Source organism: Vanrija pseudolonga, chromosome 6, assembly GCF_020906515.1.
Source record: "Vanrija pseudolonga chromosome 6, complete sequence".
Lineage (NCBI taxonomy): Eukaryota > Fungi > Basidiomycota > Tremellomycetes > Trichosporonales > Trichosporonaceae > Vanrija > Vanrija pseudolonga.
Genome location: NC_085854.1, coordinates 937,130 through 953,544, shown reverse-complemented (window position 1 = coordinate 953,544; position 16,415 = coordinate 937,130). Strand labels below are relative to the sequence as shown.

The 16,415-nt window shown below is 63.9% G+C and overlaps 8 protein-coding genes across 8 annotated transcripts; 4 read left to right on the top strand and 4 right to left on the bottom strand.

Moving 5' to 3' along the window:
* Positions 1-421: 421 nt before the first annotated feature.
* Positions 422-643, bottom strand: LOC62_06G008163 (uncharacterized protein; the record flags this gene model as incomplete). Its single annotated transcript, XM_062774686.1, has 1 exon — positions 422-643. The coding sequence occupies one exon, from the start codon at positions 641-643 to the stop codon at positions 422-424; it is 222 nt and encodes a 73-aa protein (XP_062630670.1).
* Positions 644-1,560: 917 nt separating this feature from the next.
* GUA1 (GMP synthase [glutamine-hydrolyzing]) lies at positions 1,561-3,507 on the bottom strand. The gene is made up of 4 exons (XM_062774685.1): positions 3,379-3,507; positions 3,213-3,312; positions 1,729-3,163; positions 1,561-1,627 (listed from the first exon to the last, which is right to left on the bottom strand). Exons 1-4 carry the CDS (start codon positions 3,439-3,441, stop codon positions 1,612-1,614), a joined length of 1,614 nt encoding a protein of 537 aa, XP_062630669.1. The 5' UTR covers positions 3,442-3,507; the 3' UTR covers positions 1,561-1,611.
* A 738-nt stretch (positions 3,508-4,245) lies between these two features.
* CPY1_1 (Carboxypeptidase Y) lies at positions 4,246-6,646 on the bottom strand. Its single transcript, XM_062774684.1, has 9 exons — positions 6,294-6,646; positions 6,004-6,217; positions 5,849-5,965; positions 5,632-5,815; positions 5,356-5,584; positions 5,070-5,319; positions 4,993-5,014; positions 4,777-4,916; positions 4,246-4,736 (listed from the first exon to the last, which is right to left on the bottom strand). The coding sequence occupies exons 1-9, from the start codon at positions 6,584-6,586 to the stop codon at positions 4,638-4,640; spliced, it is 1,548 nt and encodes a 515-aa protein (XP_062630668.1). The 5' UTR covers positions 6,587-6,646; the 3' UTR covers positions 4,246-4,637.
* Positions 6,647-7,223: 577 nt separating this feature from the next.
* LOC62_06G008160 (uncharacterized protein) lies at positions 7,224-8,126 on the top strand (the record flags this gene model as incomplete). The annotated part of the gene is made up of 2 exons (XM_062774683.1): positions 7,224-7,409; positions 7,552-8,126. The coding sequence occupies exons 1-2, from the start codon at positions 7,232-7,234 to the stop codon at positions 8,124-8,126; spliced, it is 753 nt and encodes a 250-aa protein (XP_062630667.1). The 5' UTR covers positions 7,224-7,231.
* Positions 8,127-8,943: 817 nt separating this feature from the next.
* Positions 8,944-10,767, top strand: Ivd (Isovaleryl-CoA dehydrogenase, mitochondrial). Its single transcript, XM_062774682.1, has 5 exons — positions 8,944-9,158; positions 9,212-9,295; positions 9,396-9,542; positions 9,705-10,052; positions 10,108-10,767. The coding sequence occupies exons 1-5, from the start codon at positions 9,045-9,047 to the stop codon at positions 10,663-10,665; spliced, it is 1,251 nt and encodes a 416-aa protein (XP_062630666.1). The 5' UTR covers positions 8,944-9,044; the 3' UTR covers positions 10,666-10,767.
* CCT1 (Choline-phosphate cytidylyltransferase 1) lies at positions 10,745-13,168 on the bottom strand. Its single transcript, XM_062774681.1, has 4 exons — positions 12,601-13,168; positions 12,071-12,299; positions 11,222-12,015; positions 10,745-11,157 (listed from the first exon to the last, which is right to left on the bottom strand). Exons 1-4 carry the CDS (start codon positions 12,707-12,709, stop codon positions 10,943-10,945), a joined length of 1,347 nt encoding a protein of 448 aa, XP_062630665.1. The 5' UTR covers positions 12,710-13,168; the 3' UTR covers positions 10,745-10,942.
* Positions 13,169-13,439: 271 nt separating this feature from the next.
* On the top strand, positions 13,440-14,411 carry LOC62_06G008157 (uncharacterized protein). Its single transcript, XM_062774680.1, has 5 exons — positions 13,440-13,602; positions 13,641-13,777; positions 13,814-14,057; positions 14,104-14,165; positions 14,209-14,411. Exons 1-5 carry the CDS (start codon positions 13,532-13,534, stop codon positions 14,304-14,306), a joined length of 612 nt encoding a protein of 203 aa, XP_062630664.1. The 5' UTR covers positions 13,440-13,531; the 3' UTR covers positions 14,307-14,411.
* Positions 14,412-14,851: 440 nt separating this feature from the next.
* YPL162C (Vacuolar membrane protein) lies at positions 14,852-16,278 on the top strand. Its single transcript, XM_062774679.1, has 3 exons — positions 14,852-15,223; positions 15,270-15,363; positions 15,404-16,278. The coding sequence occupies exons 1-3, from the start codon at positions 14,969-14,971 to the stop codon at positions 16,234-16,236; spliced, it is 1,182 nt and encodes a 393-aa protein (XP_062630663.1). The 5' UTR covers positions 14,852-14,968; the 3' UTR covers positions 16,237-16,278.
* The last annotated feature ends 137 nt before the right edge of the window (positions 16,279-16,415 follow it).

The following is a 16,415-nucleotide window of genomic DNA, read 5'->3' as shown; positions in this document are numbered from 1 at the left end:
GGAAAGGAAGCAACGGATCCGTCTACAGGCTGCTAAGCAGCGAGGAGACGGGCGAGAGGGTGCCACAGGGCTTGAGCCGTGTGGCAACCACCTGATGACGGCGCACGGCTTCAGCCGTGCGACGCCGACGTGCGCTCCGATGGCAGGGCAGCCATCGAGAGCTTCGGTTGGCTGGGCGAGGTGTGTGACCTCGACCAAGCCCCTGTTGCTGTGGCGGGTTATACGCCCGACACAAGCAGTCGTATCTCGGTGAGGCCGTCGCCCACACGAGATTTGCCTGAGCCGTCGGACCACGAGTCCGACGGCTCGCCCACCAGCGCCCGTACGCATGATGGGTGGGATGGACAAATGGACGCCTCTCTTACGAGAAGCGCCACGCCGCCCCCGGACGACGATGACAGCGCTCAGTGAGTACAAGTACTCACGAGTTGGCCTTGAGAAAGTAGCTCCAGACGCGAAACTCGCGGCCGTCGGTGGAGCGGAGGACGACGTCGGCGGCCGGGTCAATGTACGTGCGCGGCTCGAGGATGTTGCTGGACGCGGTCGAGGCCGAGTCGTACACGGTCGTCGAGTCGGCGACCTTGGCGTTGTCGTCGAGCACGACGGGGCCCTTGGCCTTTGGCGAGGTGTTGGGCTTGGACATGGTAATGGGCTGCTGCGGAGGTGGTGCTGGAGGCGCGGGTAAGGTGGTAGTGGGAGGTAGAGTTGATGGAGAAGTGGACGAGAGATACGCCAGGATGCGGCTTTTGAGCCCCTCTGACACGGCGGTCGCGCTGTCGGCTGGGTGCATTGCGAGGGGTGCTGCTGTGGGAACTCGCGAGCGAGAGAGGGGCAGACGAGGCATCGGGCGGTACTTGTGTTTAACCGCTCGCAGTTGTGTGACGGGCTTTGGGAGAAGACGACGGCCGCGCCCTACCTACCCACGCCCGCCACGCTCGCGCCCGGGCGTGGGCGGGGCGGGGCGGGGCGTCGGGCGAGCGGAGCGGTGACATGGAGGTGAGGGGCGTGGGTACGGGTTGCGCTGTGAACTTCGCCTGTGTGAGGAGGGGTGGGAGAGCTGGCGAATGAGGCGCGTGAGTGGGTGAGTTGAGGAAGAGGAGACATGCTCCCAGTGGCCGCCTTTTATCACCCACTGGAGAGGCAAGTGTGAGCGTGCACCAGCTGCCCCAATGGCCAATGGTCCAGGCCCGGCTCGAGCGGACGCGAGGCAGCAGCGAGCAGGTGTCCGTCGTCGTCGTGCCAGTGGCACTGCTTCGCGCCAATCCCCCTCGCTCCCCTGGCCGGCTGGCGTCATCCTTCTGTGACCTCGCGATACACGGACTGGGGCGCGGCGTGACGCCTCCTGTGCCCGAGCGGATCGGCGAGACGCACGGCATGGGTCCGAGCCGAGGAGAAGTGAACAAGCCAGAAGCGAGGCGTCAGTGTCTCGACGTCTGCGAGACTTTGCGCCCCATTGTTGTCTCGACTCGACTCTGGGGCGTGGCGCGGCACATCACTTCTCGTCACCGTCTCACGTCGCACAGCCACACGCCCCACAACCCACGACCCACGACCCACCCACCAAGCCCATGAAAATGCATTCAAAACTATACAAGTGCTGTCCGTAATCGTTTAGAGCCACTCGACACTGGGATGGTTAGCGGAGAACAAAGCGGGGAGACAAAGGGGGGACGGCACCGCTGGCACTGCCGTGCTCGGCGCTAACGCGCCTCGCACTCGCACACTCACGTTCCGGGAGGCTTCGAGGTAATGTCGTAGGTGATACGGTTGATGCCCCTGACCTCGTTGGTGATGCGCGACGAGATCTTCTTGAGGACCTGAGGGGGGAAGACGAACCAGTCGGCAGTCATAAAGTCCTCAGTCGACACGGCGCGGAGGGCAATGACCTGCTCGTAGGTACGGGCGTCGCCCATGACACCGACGGCCTTGACGGGCAGCAGGGCGGCAAAGGCCTGCGAGATCTGGTCGTAGAGACCGGCGGCGCGGATCTCCTCAATGTAGATCTCGTCAGCGAGCTGGAGGAGCTTGACCTGCTCGCGGGTGACGGGGCCGAGGATACGGATGGCAAGACCGGGGCCGGGGAAGGGGTGGCGGCCGACGAGGTGGGCGGGGATGCCGAGGAGACGGCCGAGGGCACGGACCTCGTCCTTGAAGAGCTCGCGGAGGGGCTCGATGAGCTTGAGCTTCATGTTGTCAAGGAGACCACCGACGTTGTGGTGCGTCTTGATGGTAGCCGAGGGGCCCTTGAACGAGATCGACTCGATGACGTCGGGGTACAGCGTGCCCTGGAGGAGCCACTCGATGGGGCCCTTGGTGGTGTCGGCCTTGCACGCCTCCTCAATCTTGGCAGCCTCGGCCTCGAACACCTCGATGAAGGTGTTGCCGATAATCTTGCGCTTCTTCTCGGGGTCCTCGACGTCCTTGAGGCGGTCGAGGAAGAGGTCGGACGCGTCGACAACGGTAAGGTTGACGCCGAGGTCCTCGACGAGCATCTTCTTGACCTTCTTGGCCTCGTCGAGACGGAGGACACCGTTGTCGACCATGATGGCGTGGAAGCGGTCACCGATAGCCTCGTGCATGATCTTGGCGGCGACCGACGAGTCGACACCACCCGACACGGCACCGATAACCTGGCCCTTGTCGCCGCAGATCTCACGGATACGCGCGATCTCCTTGGGGATGAAGGTCTCCATGCTCCAGCCGCCCTTGATGCCACAGACGTTGTGGACGAACGCGCCAATCACCTCCTTGCCGCGGGGCGAGTGGGTGACTTCGGGGTGGAACTGGACGCCGTAGACGGGCTTGGACTCGTGGGCGATCGCAGTCCAAGGGGACGTGGGGGTGGAGGCAACGGTCAGGAAGTTGGGGGGCAGCGAGGCGAGCTGGTCGCCGTGCGACATCCAGACCTGGATGCCCTCGGGGCCGGCCTCGATGCCCTCGAAGAGCGCGTCGGCGTTCTTGTTGCCCGTCTTGACGACCGAGATGTGCGCCGAGCCGTACTCGCGGTGCGTGTGCGCCTCGACCTTGCCGCCGTGGACGCTGGCAATCTCCTGGAGACCGTAGCAGATGCCGAGGACGGGCACGCCGGCAGTGAAGACGGCAGGGTCGACGTGCGGCGCGTCGGGCGCGTACACCGAGTAGGGCGAGCCCGAGAGGATGATGCCTGGGGGGTGGGGTTAGTTGGCTGGCATTGTGGCGCCGCTACAACTCACCCTTGGGCTTCCACTTCAGGTCGGCCATCTTCTGCGTGCACGGCAGCATCTCGCAGTAGACGTTGAGCTCACGGCATCGTCGCGTGATGAGGTGGGAGTACTGGGGGGTGGGTGAGTTGGGGCCCTTCGGCGGCGCGTCGCGTCGAGCCGCTCACGGCACACGCACCTGCGATCCAAAGTCGAGGATGAGGATCGAGTCGTAGAGGTCGTGGATCTCGGCGGACGCCATGGTGGAGCGGAGCGGTTTTTGTGTGTGAGTGTAGATGGGGGTGGCCGAGGTGTGGTTGTTGCCCCGTCGCGAAAGATAAGTCGTTCATGGCCAGAAATCTTGACCAGGGCGCGATTTAATGACGTGTGGGGGCGTAAGCCAGGTGATCCGATGGGCGCGGATCGGATGATAAGCCGCGTGGGTATCGCGTGGCTCTGATACGACGGGAGCTTTTAGCGCCTTTGGCCTGCCCTACCCCTGGTCTAGTGATCGCCGTCTGTCTGCGTCGTGCCTGTCTTGTTGCATGCCACGCACCCCGTGCCACTCGAGCGATGCTGCTGCAGCCTTTCAGCCCCTACCTACCTACAAACCCAGCAAACCTACCTGCCCTGGACTGGCACTGCTGATTCCTGTGACGCCAGCCCGTAACTCGTAACTATACTGTCCTGTCCCCGCCAGCCAGCCAGCCAGCAGCTGACTTGACACACAACGGCGGGCCCCGCTAAACAACAGCCGCTGCACCGTACCCGTTCCTACGTACCCCGTACCCATGACAACAGGACAGGCATTGCTCACTCGCCCCGCACCGGCCTGCCTGGTCTGGCCACCGTGCCATCGTCTCGTTCCATTCCGTCCCTTGGCTACTGCCGATTATTGTCGTCGGTCCCTGCTGAGCTGCTGCAGCCCCGCCGCCGCCCCCGTCCCCTCCACTTCAGCCCCCCTTGTCGTCCCTCCCTCCCCCTCCCTGTGTCCATTCTCACCACCCATCCTTTATACTGTTCATAGTTTCTGCATGCGCTGCCTGGCTCAGACCCTCCCACCCGCCGTCCCTTGAACATGCAGCATGCAACAAAAAAAAAAAACCTACTAGCCTCGAGACCCTGGAGGACACTTGCTCGTCCGTCCTCGTGAGAAACACACTTGGTGGGCCCTGAAGCACAATGCAGGGTGTATAATGCGTTATCGTGCGCGCTCTGTGCAAGGACCCCGCAGCGTAGAGCATGCTCAGGTGAGAGGGAGATCTTGCATTTGTAGACTTGGATTCCTCCATAACACAAACACCTCTACTGGCGGTTGTTGATGCTGATAGCGGCGTGCAGATCCGTTCCCACGGTATCACCCGCAGCCCGGAATCTAACGCGGCCAGTGGCCATTGTTGTTGCCACTGGGCCGAGACTCCGAGTAACAAGTCGGTGGCCGATGCCACCAACTCCTCCTTACTTGCGAACGGCGGTGAGCCAGTCGTCAAGGAAGATGGCCGAGTGCTTGGGCTGGTCAAACGGCACCATGTGGCCGGCGCCGTAGACCTTGAGGAGCTGGGCAGGTTAGCAGGGGTGTGTGATAGGCTCGACTCACGGTCAGGTTGTCGTAGGTCTTGTACGAGCCAGCAAGCACGCCGTCAACGACCCAGTCCTCAAACTTGGCAGCGTTGTAGCCCTCCTTGCCGTACCACTCAAGGGCGGCCATCCAGGGCTCCTGGGCGAGGTGGTTGCAGACTGGGGCTGGTTAGTATGGCAGCCTTGTGGACGCGACGACGCGCGACGCGTTTCTGACGCGCTGATGATGACTCACTGAAGTCGTGGGTACCAGCATACTAAATCACGTATCAGCCAAGCGCCACTTCCAATCTCTCTCACGCCGCCACTCACGTTGAGAACACGGACACCACGCTCGAGCAGCTCGGAGACGTAGAGCCACGTCTGGCCGACATTGTCCTGGGCAGCGTTGAAAGCGTAGTTGACGCCCCAGTCGCAGCTCTCGAAGGGGCCCTTGGCCTTGTCGACGCCGAGGCGAGCGCGGACATCAGGAAGGTCGAGGTAGTACTTGATCTTCTTGGTCTCGGGGTAGCAGAGCGAGTCGGCGAGCTCCTCGGGCGAGCACGACTTGGTCACGTCGTAGCTGATGGGTCAGCAGCGGTAACTCGGCAAAACCCACGGGTTCTTGAGAGCGCGCTGGAAGCTGGCACCGAGGCTGAGCGAGCAGAAGAGCTCGGCGATGCCGCAGTTGGTCGGGTCGTGCGTGTCGATGCAGTTCTCCTTGGCCATCTTGGCGCACTTGGGGACGGCCTCGGCCATCTGGACGCACTCCGAGATGGACTGCACCGTCTCGGTCATGTTACCGTTGATGGTGCACTGGTAGGGGAAGTAGGAGAGGGTGGTGGCGTCTGGGGGTGTCAGCGTCGCGTCGTGGTGGTACGCCCTGGCCACTTACACCAGTCGGTGATGCCGTTGCCGATGAGCACACTCTGCAGGTTGATGGGCTCCTTGCCGGCCTTGACGAGCTCCTTGTTCTGGTCGTAGACGGCCGACGCAAAGATGGGGAGGTAGCGGCCGCCGTACGACTCGCCGGCCATGTGGAACTCGCGGCCCTTGAACTCCTTGAACGTGTCGAAGAACTGGGGTCAGCACGGCCTTGTAACAGCACACACGATGGAGATGAACGCGGCAACGTCCACGCCAGCCTCCTCGGCAGTAGAGACCACCTGGCCGTGCTTGGCCTGGCTGAAGCCGACGTTGATGGGCTCGTCGAGGAAGAAGATGTTCGCCTGGAGTCAGTCACTCGCGTCCTGCTGCACTCCCCCACCTTGTTGTTCCACGAGTGCGGGTTCACCTTGGTGTCGTTGACCGTCTTGAAGTCGTCCTTGACGCTGCAGGGGCCGAGCTCCATGAGCAGGCCCATCGAGGACGAGCAGCCCGGGCCGCCGTTGATCCACATGATGACGGGGTCGTTGGCGGGGTCGGAGCGGGACTCGAAGAAGTAGAAGAAGAGCTCCTTGCCGTGGCCGACGTCGAGGTAGCTGCGGTGAGGGAGCAGCGTCAGCTGCGAGGTCATAACCGACATCACACGACCCCCCTCCCCCTTCCCCCACTCACCCAGAGAAGCTCCGCACATCGGGATCACACCACCCCTCGGTGCTCTTGATGCGCACCTTGTGGTTGGGGTGCAGCGCCGACGTGATAGTGTAGTGCTCGTCGGCGGGAACGGACGCGAGCGTGATGTCCGCCGCGGGGGAGAGGACCGTCGCGGCGGAGCCAGCGTGCTGCAGCACGTCGTCGACGAGCCCGTGCGCCAGGTCGAACGCGACCTCGGGCGAGGGCAGGCGGAAGGCCGTGGCGGCAGGGGCCGCGAGGGCGGGTAGTAGGACAGCGAGGGGAGCGAGGCGCATGGCGTGCACGGGTGGGGGATGTCGAGGAGGAGCAAGAAGTCAAGTCGACGCCGGTTGGGGCTGATATCTGCATGCACCAACGACTTGTCGGTGTCGGCAATTTCCGATGACGCAGTGCGCACCACGCGGGTACTTTGGTCCAGTTCGGAGCGAGTTTTGTCACTGCGCGGGTCCGCATTCATTCGCCGCGGTGCGGCGAGGTCGGCGAGGACGACGGGCAACAGCATATAGCACAAGCACTAGACTAGGCTGCTTGGTGTCCCTTGCTGCTGCTCATTACTGAATGGCCATGCTCGACCTAACGCGACGCGGCACGTCGCGCGGATCAGTTCTAGTGCCATTGGCGCGAGTCTCCGCCGCCACGAGCCGCACATGAATGGGTACGGCGTGAATTGCTCTACCTTGTTTGGATGCATACAGCAGACAATGCATTGGTGGCCAGATGCACAGCAGTTGTTCTTATGCAGGGCAAACAGTCAGCACAGTCAGCCAGACGCCGCCAGTGGGCGCGCGCCTAACAGCATGTCTCGGCGCCCCTGTGGCGTATGACTGACCCTCCGCCATGCCACCACCACCACCGCCGCCGTCGACGCCGCAAACAAACATTGTTGACAAGTGATGTACATATCCACCGACACAACGCCCATGTCGCCGCCGCCCGACGTCGCTGGGCCCAGCACCGCCGCCGGGCCGAGCAACGCTGGCCCCGCGCCCTACGCTACCATCGAGGCCGAGTGGCGCGCCGCTGCGTTCGCTTACGCGCCGGAATATCGCGATTGCCTGCTTGGCGCTGTGTGTGTCGGGATCGTTGATCCAAGGGGAGGTGAGTGCGCTAGAGCGAGCGCGGTGAAGCCGTGCTCGCGTCGTTGTCGTTCTACAGCCCGCCGTGACGCAGTGTCATGGCAACTACCCCGCTGTCTGTGCACGCGCACAACCCCCAATTTGAGCGCCCGCTGACGCCCCAGCCCCACCCACCCTCCGCTCGAGCCTCACCGCCCTCCCAGTACACTCGCACACGGCCATCGTCGGCCTGCTGGACGACCTCGACGCCGACGACGACGCGCCAACGCCGCCGCCAGCAAAGCCAATACTCCGCGCCGCGCCGCGCCGCGTTACCTTCTCCGAGCCTGCCGTGCCGAGGCGCGCGCCGCCGCCTGTGCCATTAGACCTTCAGTCGTCGTTCCGCAGCCCGGAGAAGAGGCAACACCCCGCGTCGGCGTTCGACCCGGCGTCGTCTGCACGCCCAGCGTCCATGGTCGACAGCGCGGCCGCGACCTCGACCTCGCCGCCCACCACAACGACCGCGACGCGCCCGGGCTTATCACACCGCCCGCTGTCGTGGGCCGACGCGGCAACCGTCGCCAAGTGGCCGTGGGGCGCGCGCCGGGGCAGCGGAGCGAGCACGCCCACGAGCCCGGTGGGGCCGGTGACGCCTACCGCGGGGGTGTTCGTATCCGAGGGCGAAGAGGAGGAGGGGAAGGGCAAGGATGGGGGGAAGACTGGGGGGAAGGGAGACGGCGGGGGCAAGGAGGCGGCCTAGGCGCGGGGAGAGAGAGTGCTTGACGTATGCGGAGTGCTGCTTGTATGCATGAGACGTAGCCTGTAGCCTTGGCGTTGGTCGACGCGTTGGTGGCGCATCGGCAGGCAGCGACAGTGACATGACGTGGTGTGGTGTACGAGACAACGCGGCTGCCACGACCGAGTGTCCCTCTCAAGTCCCGCGGGCACAACAAGCGTGCAGCTCATGACTGACTGCTGTTCAGCACCTCCACTGCCCAGAGTGCCTCTCGCGACTGTGCTGGGCGAGTAGAGTGGCGCCGGAACGACTTTGCCACAACACCAGCGGGGCGGAATACGTGCGGCTCGCTGGCCCGCGCGGCGCGCGGGCTTCGCGGTCAGTTTGGAGGACGAGGTGGAGGGCCTTGATGGCGGCTGGCCTCTTCGTCGCGCTCGTCAACTCGTGCCGGACGAGCTCGTGCGACAGTTGCGCAACAGTGTGAGGCAGGTAGGCGGCGAGCAGGCAAAACTTGGGGGCGTGGTGCTCCGCGCTCCGCTCTGGCGCGCGCATTCCCCACATCGTCTCGTCCGTCCGCCGCTTGATCTTATCAGCGAGTGTGATCAGCGTCTCGTCGTGCTGTCCTGCCACTATTGCCATGCTGCCCGACTGTTGCTTGTACCACCCCGCCCCCACACCGAGGTCTCCGCACCACCTCCGTTAATCGCCCCGGCCGCAAGGTTGCTGTCCGCACATAGCCGGACCTTAGCCGGCAGTCTTTTTCCGCTTGGCCCAAGTAAGCGAGTGTCCAAGCTCCGTCCTTTCTCCGCCTTCCGGCAACGACGAGGTGCGCGTCACAACGTAAAGACTGACGACCGAGGGGACTCCACTTGCCTTGTGCTTTGCTTTGTTGTCTGTCTCTGTCTCTCATTCGAACGCACCACTCACCTCACCACCCACACAATGACCCTCCTTGCCGCCGCCCGTTCCGCGCGCACCAGCGTGCCCCGCCTCGCGACCCGCGCCTTCACGTCGTACAACGCGCCCGTGGCGGGCCTCACGCCCGCGCAGGAGGAGGTGAGGGTGCCGAGCCGCTGAGCAGCAAGACCACAAGCTGACACGATGCCCAGTTCCGCGCCGCCGTCGCCGATTTTGCCAAGAAGGAGATCGCGCCCCGCGCCGCGCAGATCGACAAGACGAACAAGCTGCCCGAGGTGGGTAGCGAGCGAGCTGCCGCTTTGCCTGCCTTTGCGCGAATGCGACAAAGCCGAGCCGCCGGTGGACGGGACGCACGACGACTGACCCCACCCCCAGGACATCTTCCCCAAGCTCGGCGAGATGGGCCTCCTCGGCGTCACTGTTCCCGAGAAGTATGGCGGTCTCGGGCTCGGATACTTTGAGCACACGATCGCTATGGAGGAGCTTGGTCGCGCCTCGGCGTCGATTGCGCTGAGCTATGGTGTGAGTGAGGCCGAGCCGCAGGCGAGGCCGAGGGCAGGGGCGTGGGGTGTCTGGACACTGTACACACAAAGCTGTGGACCTGTGGCTTGGACGACCACCCAGCAGCCCCCGCCTCCCGCCCGCGACGCGCTCGCTACGCTCGCACGCCGCTGACGCCCCCAGGCCCACTCCAACCTCATGGTCAATCAGCTCGTGCGCAACGGCAACGAGGACCAGATCAACAAGTACCTCCCCAAGCTCCTCACCGGCGAGCACATTGGCTCGCTGGCCATGTCGGAGCCCAACGCGGGCTCGGACGTGGTGAGCATGCGCACCAAGGCCGAGAAGAAGGGCGACAAGTGGGTGCTCAACGGCTCCAAGGCGTGGATCACCAACTCGCCCGTGTCGTCGACGTTCCTCATCTATGCGCGGACGGACAGCTCCGTGTCGCCCAGTAAGGGCCTGAGCGCGTTCCTCGTCGAGCGCAACTCGCCTGGTTTCTCGGTCGGCGAGTCGCTCGACAAGTTTGGTGTGAGTGGCGGTCGTGGGACGTAGCATTGTGTACGAGTGCTGACGCTTCCCCCAGATGCGCGGCTCCCCCACGGCCGAGATCTTCTTCGACAACGTCGAGATTCCCGAGGAGAACCTCCTCCGCCAGCCGGGCAAGGGTGCCGCCATCCTCATGTCGGGTCTCGACTACGAGCGTCTCGTCCTCTCTGGCGGTCCCCTCGGCATCATGCAGGCGGCCCTCGACCTGACGCTCGACTACACGCACGAGCGCAAGCAGTTTGGCAAGAGCATCGGCACGTTCCAGCTCATGCAGGGCAAGATTGCCGACATGTACACCAAGCTCTCGGCCTCCCGCGCATACGTGTACGCCGTCGCGCGCGCCGCCGACGCGGGCAAGGTCTCGCGCGAGGACTGTGCCGGTGCGATTCTGTACTCGTCTGACCGCGCCGTCGAGGTCGCGCTTGATGCGCAGCAGTCGTTCGGCGGAAACGGCTACATCAACGAGTACGACGTCGGCCGCCTCGTCCGCGACTCGCGCCTCTACACTGTCGGCGCGGGCACTCAGGAGATCCGCCGCGGCCTCATTGGCCGCATGTTCAACGAGGCGCAGGCTGCCGGCAAGGACCACTTGTAGGGGGTGGAAGGACAGTAGGCAAGAGAAGAGGGAAGCACGTAACGACTCGGCAGCGGCCGCCGCCACACATTTGTATATCTGCATGCAGTAGGATAGTCACAAGCCAAGCAAGCCATAGCGGCGGCGGGCATGGCGGGAATGTCTGAGCGCAAAGAATTACCATTGTATATGAGGCGGCGGCAGTGGCAGCGGCGACAGCCGCAGTGACAGCGACGCGGCCCAAGTCCCAACTAGTACCTCATTCAACCCAACCCAACTCGATAACCGGATCCTTCCTCTAAGCTTTGCTGCTCTTCTTGGCGGCAGCAGCCCGGCGCTGGCGGCGCTCGACGCTCTTGTCCGAGTCCCAGTCGACATCAGCGGCCAGCAGCTCGATCTGGCCATTCTTCTCAAGCTTGGAGTCGAAGAAGCCATCACGGTACCCGCGCACAATGCGCTCGAGCAGGTCCGACGTGGAAATCGCCGGCGTCCGGCGCGTGGGCAGGAACTTGCCTGGAGAGGGGGTGGTTAGTACCTCGCAACACCAGACGTCGCACTACGCCGCGCGCGCACTCACCCTGCCCCTTGGCGAACGCATACACATCCTCCATGTCCTTGGACGGGTAGACGAGCTCGTCGTGCGCAATGTAGTCAATCTCGTACTTGTCGATAAAGTCCTGGTCGACGACCCACGGCGCGTCGGGGAACACCTCGTCGGCCCAGCGGCAGTGGCGCACCGCCTCGCAGCGCTCGGCATGCGTCATGGCCGGGGCCGACTTGTGGCCTGCGCACAGCGCGTCCGAGCAGACACCGACAATGAGGTGGACATTGTTGAACGACAGCTTGGCCTGGCGCAGCTGCAGCGCGTGGCCAAAGTGGAACAGGTCGTACACGCCGTCGGCGTAGATCCTCACTGGCCGGTCTGATGGTGGGGGCGACGTCTTCCACCAGCGGTCGACGCCGTCCTCCTCGCCACGGCCGTCGATAGCGCGCTGGACAAACGCACGAATGTTGTCCTCGCCAAGCTCGACGGGACGCGTGTACATCCTGAGCGGGCCAGCGGCGCTCACAGCCTTGTTCCCAGTCGACTTTTGCTCGTGGTGGCGGTACGGGTTGGCGAGTGATTCAGACTCGGCCACGGGCACGTCGCCTGGGTGGTTGCCGAGCGGGGGTGGGATGTCGGGCACGAGCTTGGCACGCGACGCCTTGGGGGTAGGCGCCCGGCCAAGAGGGTACCCTGGGGACGTTGTTGATGGGCCCTGCGGGGACGGCGAGGACGAGCGGCGCTGGTGGCCGAGTGCGTGGTTGTGCGAGTGGTTTGCGTGGATCGGCGTGCCGATGGTCGACGAGCTCTCAATGTCGCCGTCATATCTGTGGGCGGGGTGGTTAGCGGCTAGAACGATCCTCGGCTAGCCGGAAAACTCACGTAGGCGACTCGAGGCCCTCGTCAGTCCAGTCCTTGGCATCTTTGCGGCGCAGCAGGGGGTTGAGCGCCACGCCGAGGGGCAGAGGAAGCGGGGGGAGGGGGACGTTGCCGCGCGAGGCTGATGTCGGCCCATTGCCAGATGCTGGGGGGTTGAGGCGCGGCGACGACGCCACCGAAGGCGTCAGCGATGGCGCGTTGATCGAGGAAGCGACGTCGGAAACGTCGTTGTCTGTCGTGGCAGGTAGTGCGGGTGCGTGGGGGCCGGTCGGACGAGCGAGAAGCAAGGTCATGGTGTAGACGAGGCGAGCAGCGAGACACGTTCGTCGACGACAAAGCACGGGCGTGCGGCGACGTGGGACGAGTTGCAAGAGGGCAGAGAGACAGGCCGGGCAGATCAAGAGCGTGTCAGTGTGTGTGTTCAACAGCTGCACGATGCAAGTTGCAAGCGAGCTGCTGCTGCTGCTGCTCGGGAATCAAGCGACACCTCGGGCAGTAGCAGCAGTAGCCAAGCCGCCGGGTAACAAACTCACCCTCCTCGCTGGCGTCCTGCGAGCTGTCGGGGTCGCGGGTCGAGCGTCTGCCCTCGACGCGGCCGTCGGAGCGCCTGTGCCGCTTTGGCTGTGCTGCGGGCGCGGACATTGTGTGTTGGGTGAGTATGGGAGGGTGCGAAGTGAGCGTCGTTTGTTTTTCCAAGAGGCCAAGGTCGTGCGTGCCAGCGTGCCGCTGCTAACTACCTGCTGCTGCAGAGTCTCGTGTTCGTTTGGTGCTAGGCTGAAATTAGGGAGGTCCGTGGTCGCTGCTGCTGCTTGGTGGCTTTCGTCACGCGGTCGGGCCGTCTTTCAGAGTCTTTTCGTCGTCGTCGTCGTCGCTGCTACCTGCGTGTCGTGTCGTGCAAAAGGCCGAGTTTGGTTGTTGCACGGCTCGATGCTTGTTATCACCGGGGGAGTGTACAAGAGGGTCACTTTGCGTTGAGCGGCGAGAGGGAGGCGACGACGCGGGTGAAAGTCGTACGGCGTGGGGTGAAACCTGGTCCTGTAGCCGATCAAGTGCAGTATGCAGCAGCAGTGCCGCCAGAGTTCCTTGCGCGTTCCGGATGTGCGGTTCCACCTTGCACTTGGTGGGGGAGGGGAGGGGAATATGACGACAGCCCTGCAGCATGCAGTCACTGGGTCAAAGCCGCGCCACGCCGCGCCGCCGCGACTTTCTGGCTTTGGCAGGCGGCAGGCGGAGCGTTCCACTCTGGCCCCATGCACCACGCAGGGATATCGGAACAACCGGAGAGCATTGTAAAGTGGGAAGAGTGAATAAAGGGATAGGATTGTTAAATAGGCTTGTGGTTTCTTTAGAAAGCCTAAATTTCCCAGTGTAGGTCTGCACCACTCTACCACAAACAACAACAACCGCGCCTGCTTTCCACCGATCCAACCTTTTGCCTTTGTTTCTCAACCCACCACCACCACCATGGCCGCACTGCAGGAAGAATCACTAGAGGGCAACGTGTCAACAGAGTACCTCTCTGGCGCCGCGCTTAGGTGGGTTCCAATGCCTCCCCAGCAAGCTAACCCACCAGCTCGGTCCTTCGCGATGTCGGCGCGACACTCACGCCCGAAGACGAGCTCGAGGACATTGCCAAGGCCGAAGCCGCCGTCAACGCCAAGGACAACGAGCGCAAGGCGGTGGTCGACAAGCTGCAGGATGACCTGAATGGTGGGTGACATTCTAGGCGCTAGCTCACCCACGCAGCCCTCATCCACAAGCTACAGGCTGCGACGGCGGCAGCACAGCGCCCCGAGGGCCAGCCGAGCGCACAAGAGCACGAGATCCACGTTCGCCAGCTCGAGCAGCAGCAGTACGCGTCGCACAAGGCGCTGAGAGACGAGCAGGAGGGCGTCACCAAGCGCGAGAGCGAACTCGCGCGCACGCGGGCCGAGCGGGACAAGGTGCGCGCATGGGATGTTGGCGCGGGCGCGGGGAATGCAGGCCAGGTGTGAGTGTGGTGTGCGCTCTACCACGATACCACGCTGACCCCCCAGTGTCCGCCTCGAGCTGTTCAAGGGCCTCGGGTTCAGCATGCTCGGCGACAAGATCCTCGTCCGTGAGTCTGCTGCGTGTTTGGCTGGGTGTAGCTGACGCCTCAGGCAACGACGCCAAGCCCGACGTCAACGTCGTGGCGCTCGACGACGGCGTGGGGAGGGTACACCGTGCCAACGCTCTGTGGGCCATGGCGGGGGAGTAGGCGTTGTCTGCAGCGTCGTCCTCGCCGCCACTCTAGATTGCTCCCGCGGTTGTATCAGTGTTGTACCATATGTTATCGCTGTGTGATGTGATGGTGCGAGACGGGCGGGCGGGCGGCTCCGACCGCCGCTGCATGCACGCACCGGTGAGCGACGACAATGATAGGTCTCGGGGCCCTGGGTGCCCTCGGCGTCGTCGTGGCATGGCCGGCGGCAATCACGTTGACGTGCGTCTACGGCCCAACCTCACCCAAGCGCCAGCCACAATATGATCCAGCGCCACGGTGTCGGCGCCGCCGCGCTGTCGCCGATCGAGCATGGTTCGGCGTACCTCGCCATACCAACGCACGCATCGTCAGCGCCCGTTCTCTTATGCATGTTGCAGTAGCACCGCTCAGCGCGGCGCTTGGCGCCGAGACGGCGGGATGACCTGCGGAGTACGGCGCATGTCCGCGCCGCTTGCGTCGTGTGCGCCTCCGTGTTCCTGGCTTGCTCCATGTGCCCAGACCACCCCGTCCACCACCACTTTGCATCATCATCATCGTCGCCGTCCTCGCCGCATCGCACCTCGTCTCATTTCTCTGCCTTTTGCTGCTCTGCACGACCTATGCGCTTATAACGACACACACGCCACGCCGCCGTGGCCCATTCTCTCCCCACCACCATGTCCAACAACACGTCCCCCGTCCCCTCGTTCCCGGGCAGCACGGAGCCCCCGCCGCCCGACGCCGCCGCGGCGCGGTGCCACCTCCTCGGGCCGACCGCGCTCGTCGTGCAGGCCATCATGGGGGTGATTGTCATTTCCAGTCTTGTCGTCAAGCGCCAGCTGGAAAAACGCAAGCGTAGATGGCGCGTGTGGATCCTCGACGTCGGCAAGCAGCTTGTCGGCCAGGCCGTCCTGCACGGGCTGAACATTTTAGTGGGTTGCGAGCAGCGGGGAGGGGAAGGAGAACTGACAGCGCCAGATATCGAGCGTTGTCGCCCATGCCAATGTCGGCGAGGACGTCAAGAACCCGTGCTCGCTGTACTTCTTAAACATTCTGATAGATACGACCATTGGTGGGTGGGGTGCTGGTGGGTTGCCGCTGACGGGCACTAGGCGTCGGCATATTCTACGTCGCACTCAAGGGGTTCACCTGGCTCTTTGCGACCCACTACGGCCTGGAAGGGTACAAGAGCGGATACTATGGCAACCCGCCGCAGTGGCAGCTGTGGGGGCGGCAGCTGCAGCCGTACCTGCTCGCGGTGGTGACGATGAAGCTCATCGTGCTTCTGCCGCTCACGCTTCCTAAAATCTCCAACGTGCTCATCCGGTGGGGCCAGAACCTGCTATCCTGGCTATCCGTCGACTCGCAGGTCATCTTTGTGCTCGCCATCTTCCCCGTCATCATGAACGTGTTCCAGTTCTGTGTCATGGACCAGCTCATCAAGGCCGGCAAGGGGGCCGAAGCAAAAGACGACCATGACTCGGACAACTATGACGATGACGACGATGAGGAGGGATACCGGCCGCTGCCTACACGCGAGACGGACGTCGAGGCGTCGTTCGCCATGGTGTCCCCACGGCACCGGAACACGAGCTTGCGGGATAGTGACCGACCGGGAGGGCTCAGGTCACGTAGCGGCAGCCGGAGCAGCATTGCGCCGATCATCACCACCTCGCGGTCGAGTTCAGTAACAGCCTCGGCGCCCACGTCCCCGCTCTACCCCCCAGCAGCGCAGGACGACGCAACAGGCCAAAGCGTCTGGAGCGCCGTGGCACACCAGCAACGGCGGAGCTCAAACGCCACAGACGACGACAGCGGGCTGCCGTCCCGCCAGCGCCGCTCGGACGCGCCGTCGCCCGACTCGAACGCCGCCTGGGTGCACGACGGCCAGTTCACCGAGTCGCCGGTGGACGGGCTCGCGCCGCAGTCGCACCCCCGCTCATAGTAATGCTCGTATCTGGCGGTTGTACAACATGCATTGTGGTGTGGCAAATGCGCGCGCCCGACGGGTGGATTTTACTCCCGCCGTATTTATTTTTTTGGGACGCGTCGGCGGCGGTGTGTGTGCCCACCCAAATGAGCAGACAGGCAGCCAGGCAGTCCAAGCCAGCCAGCTGCACCCAG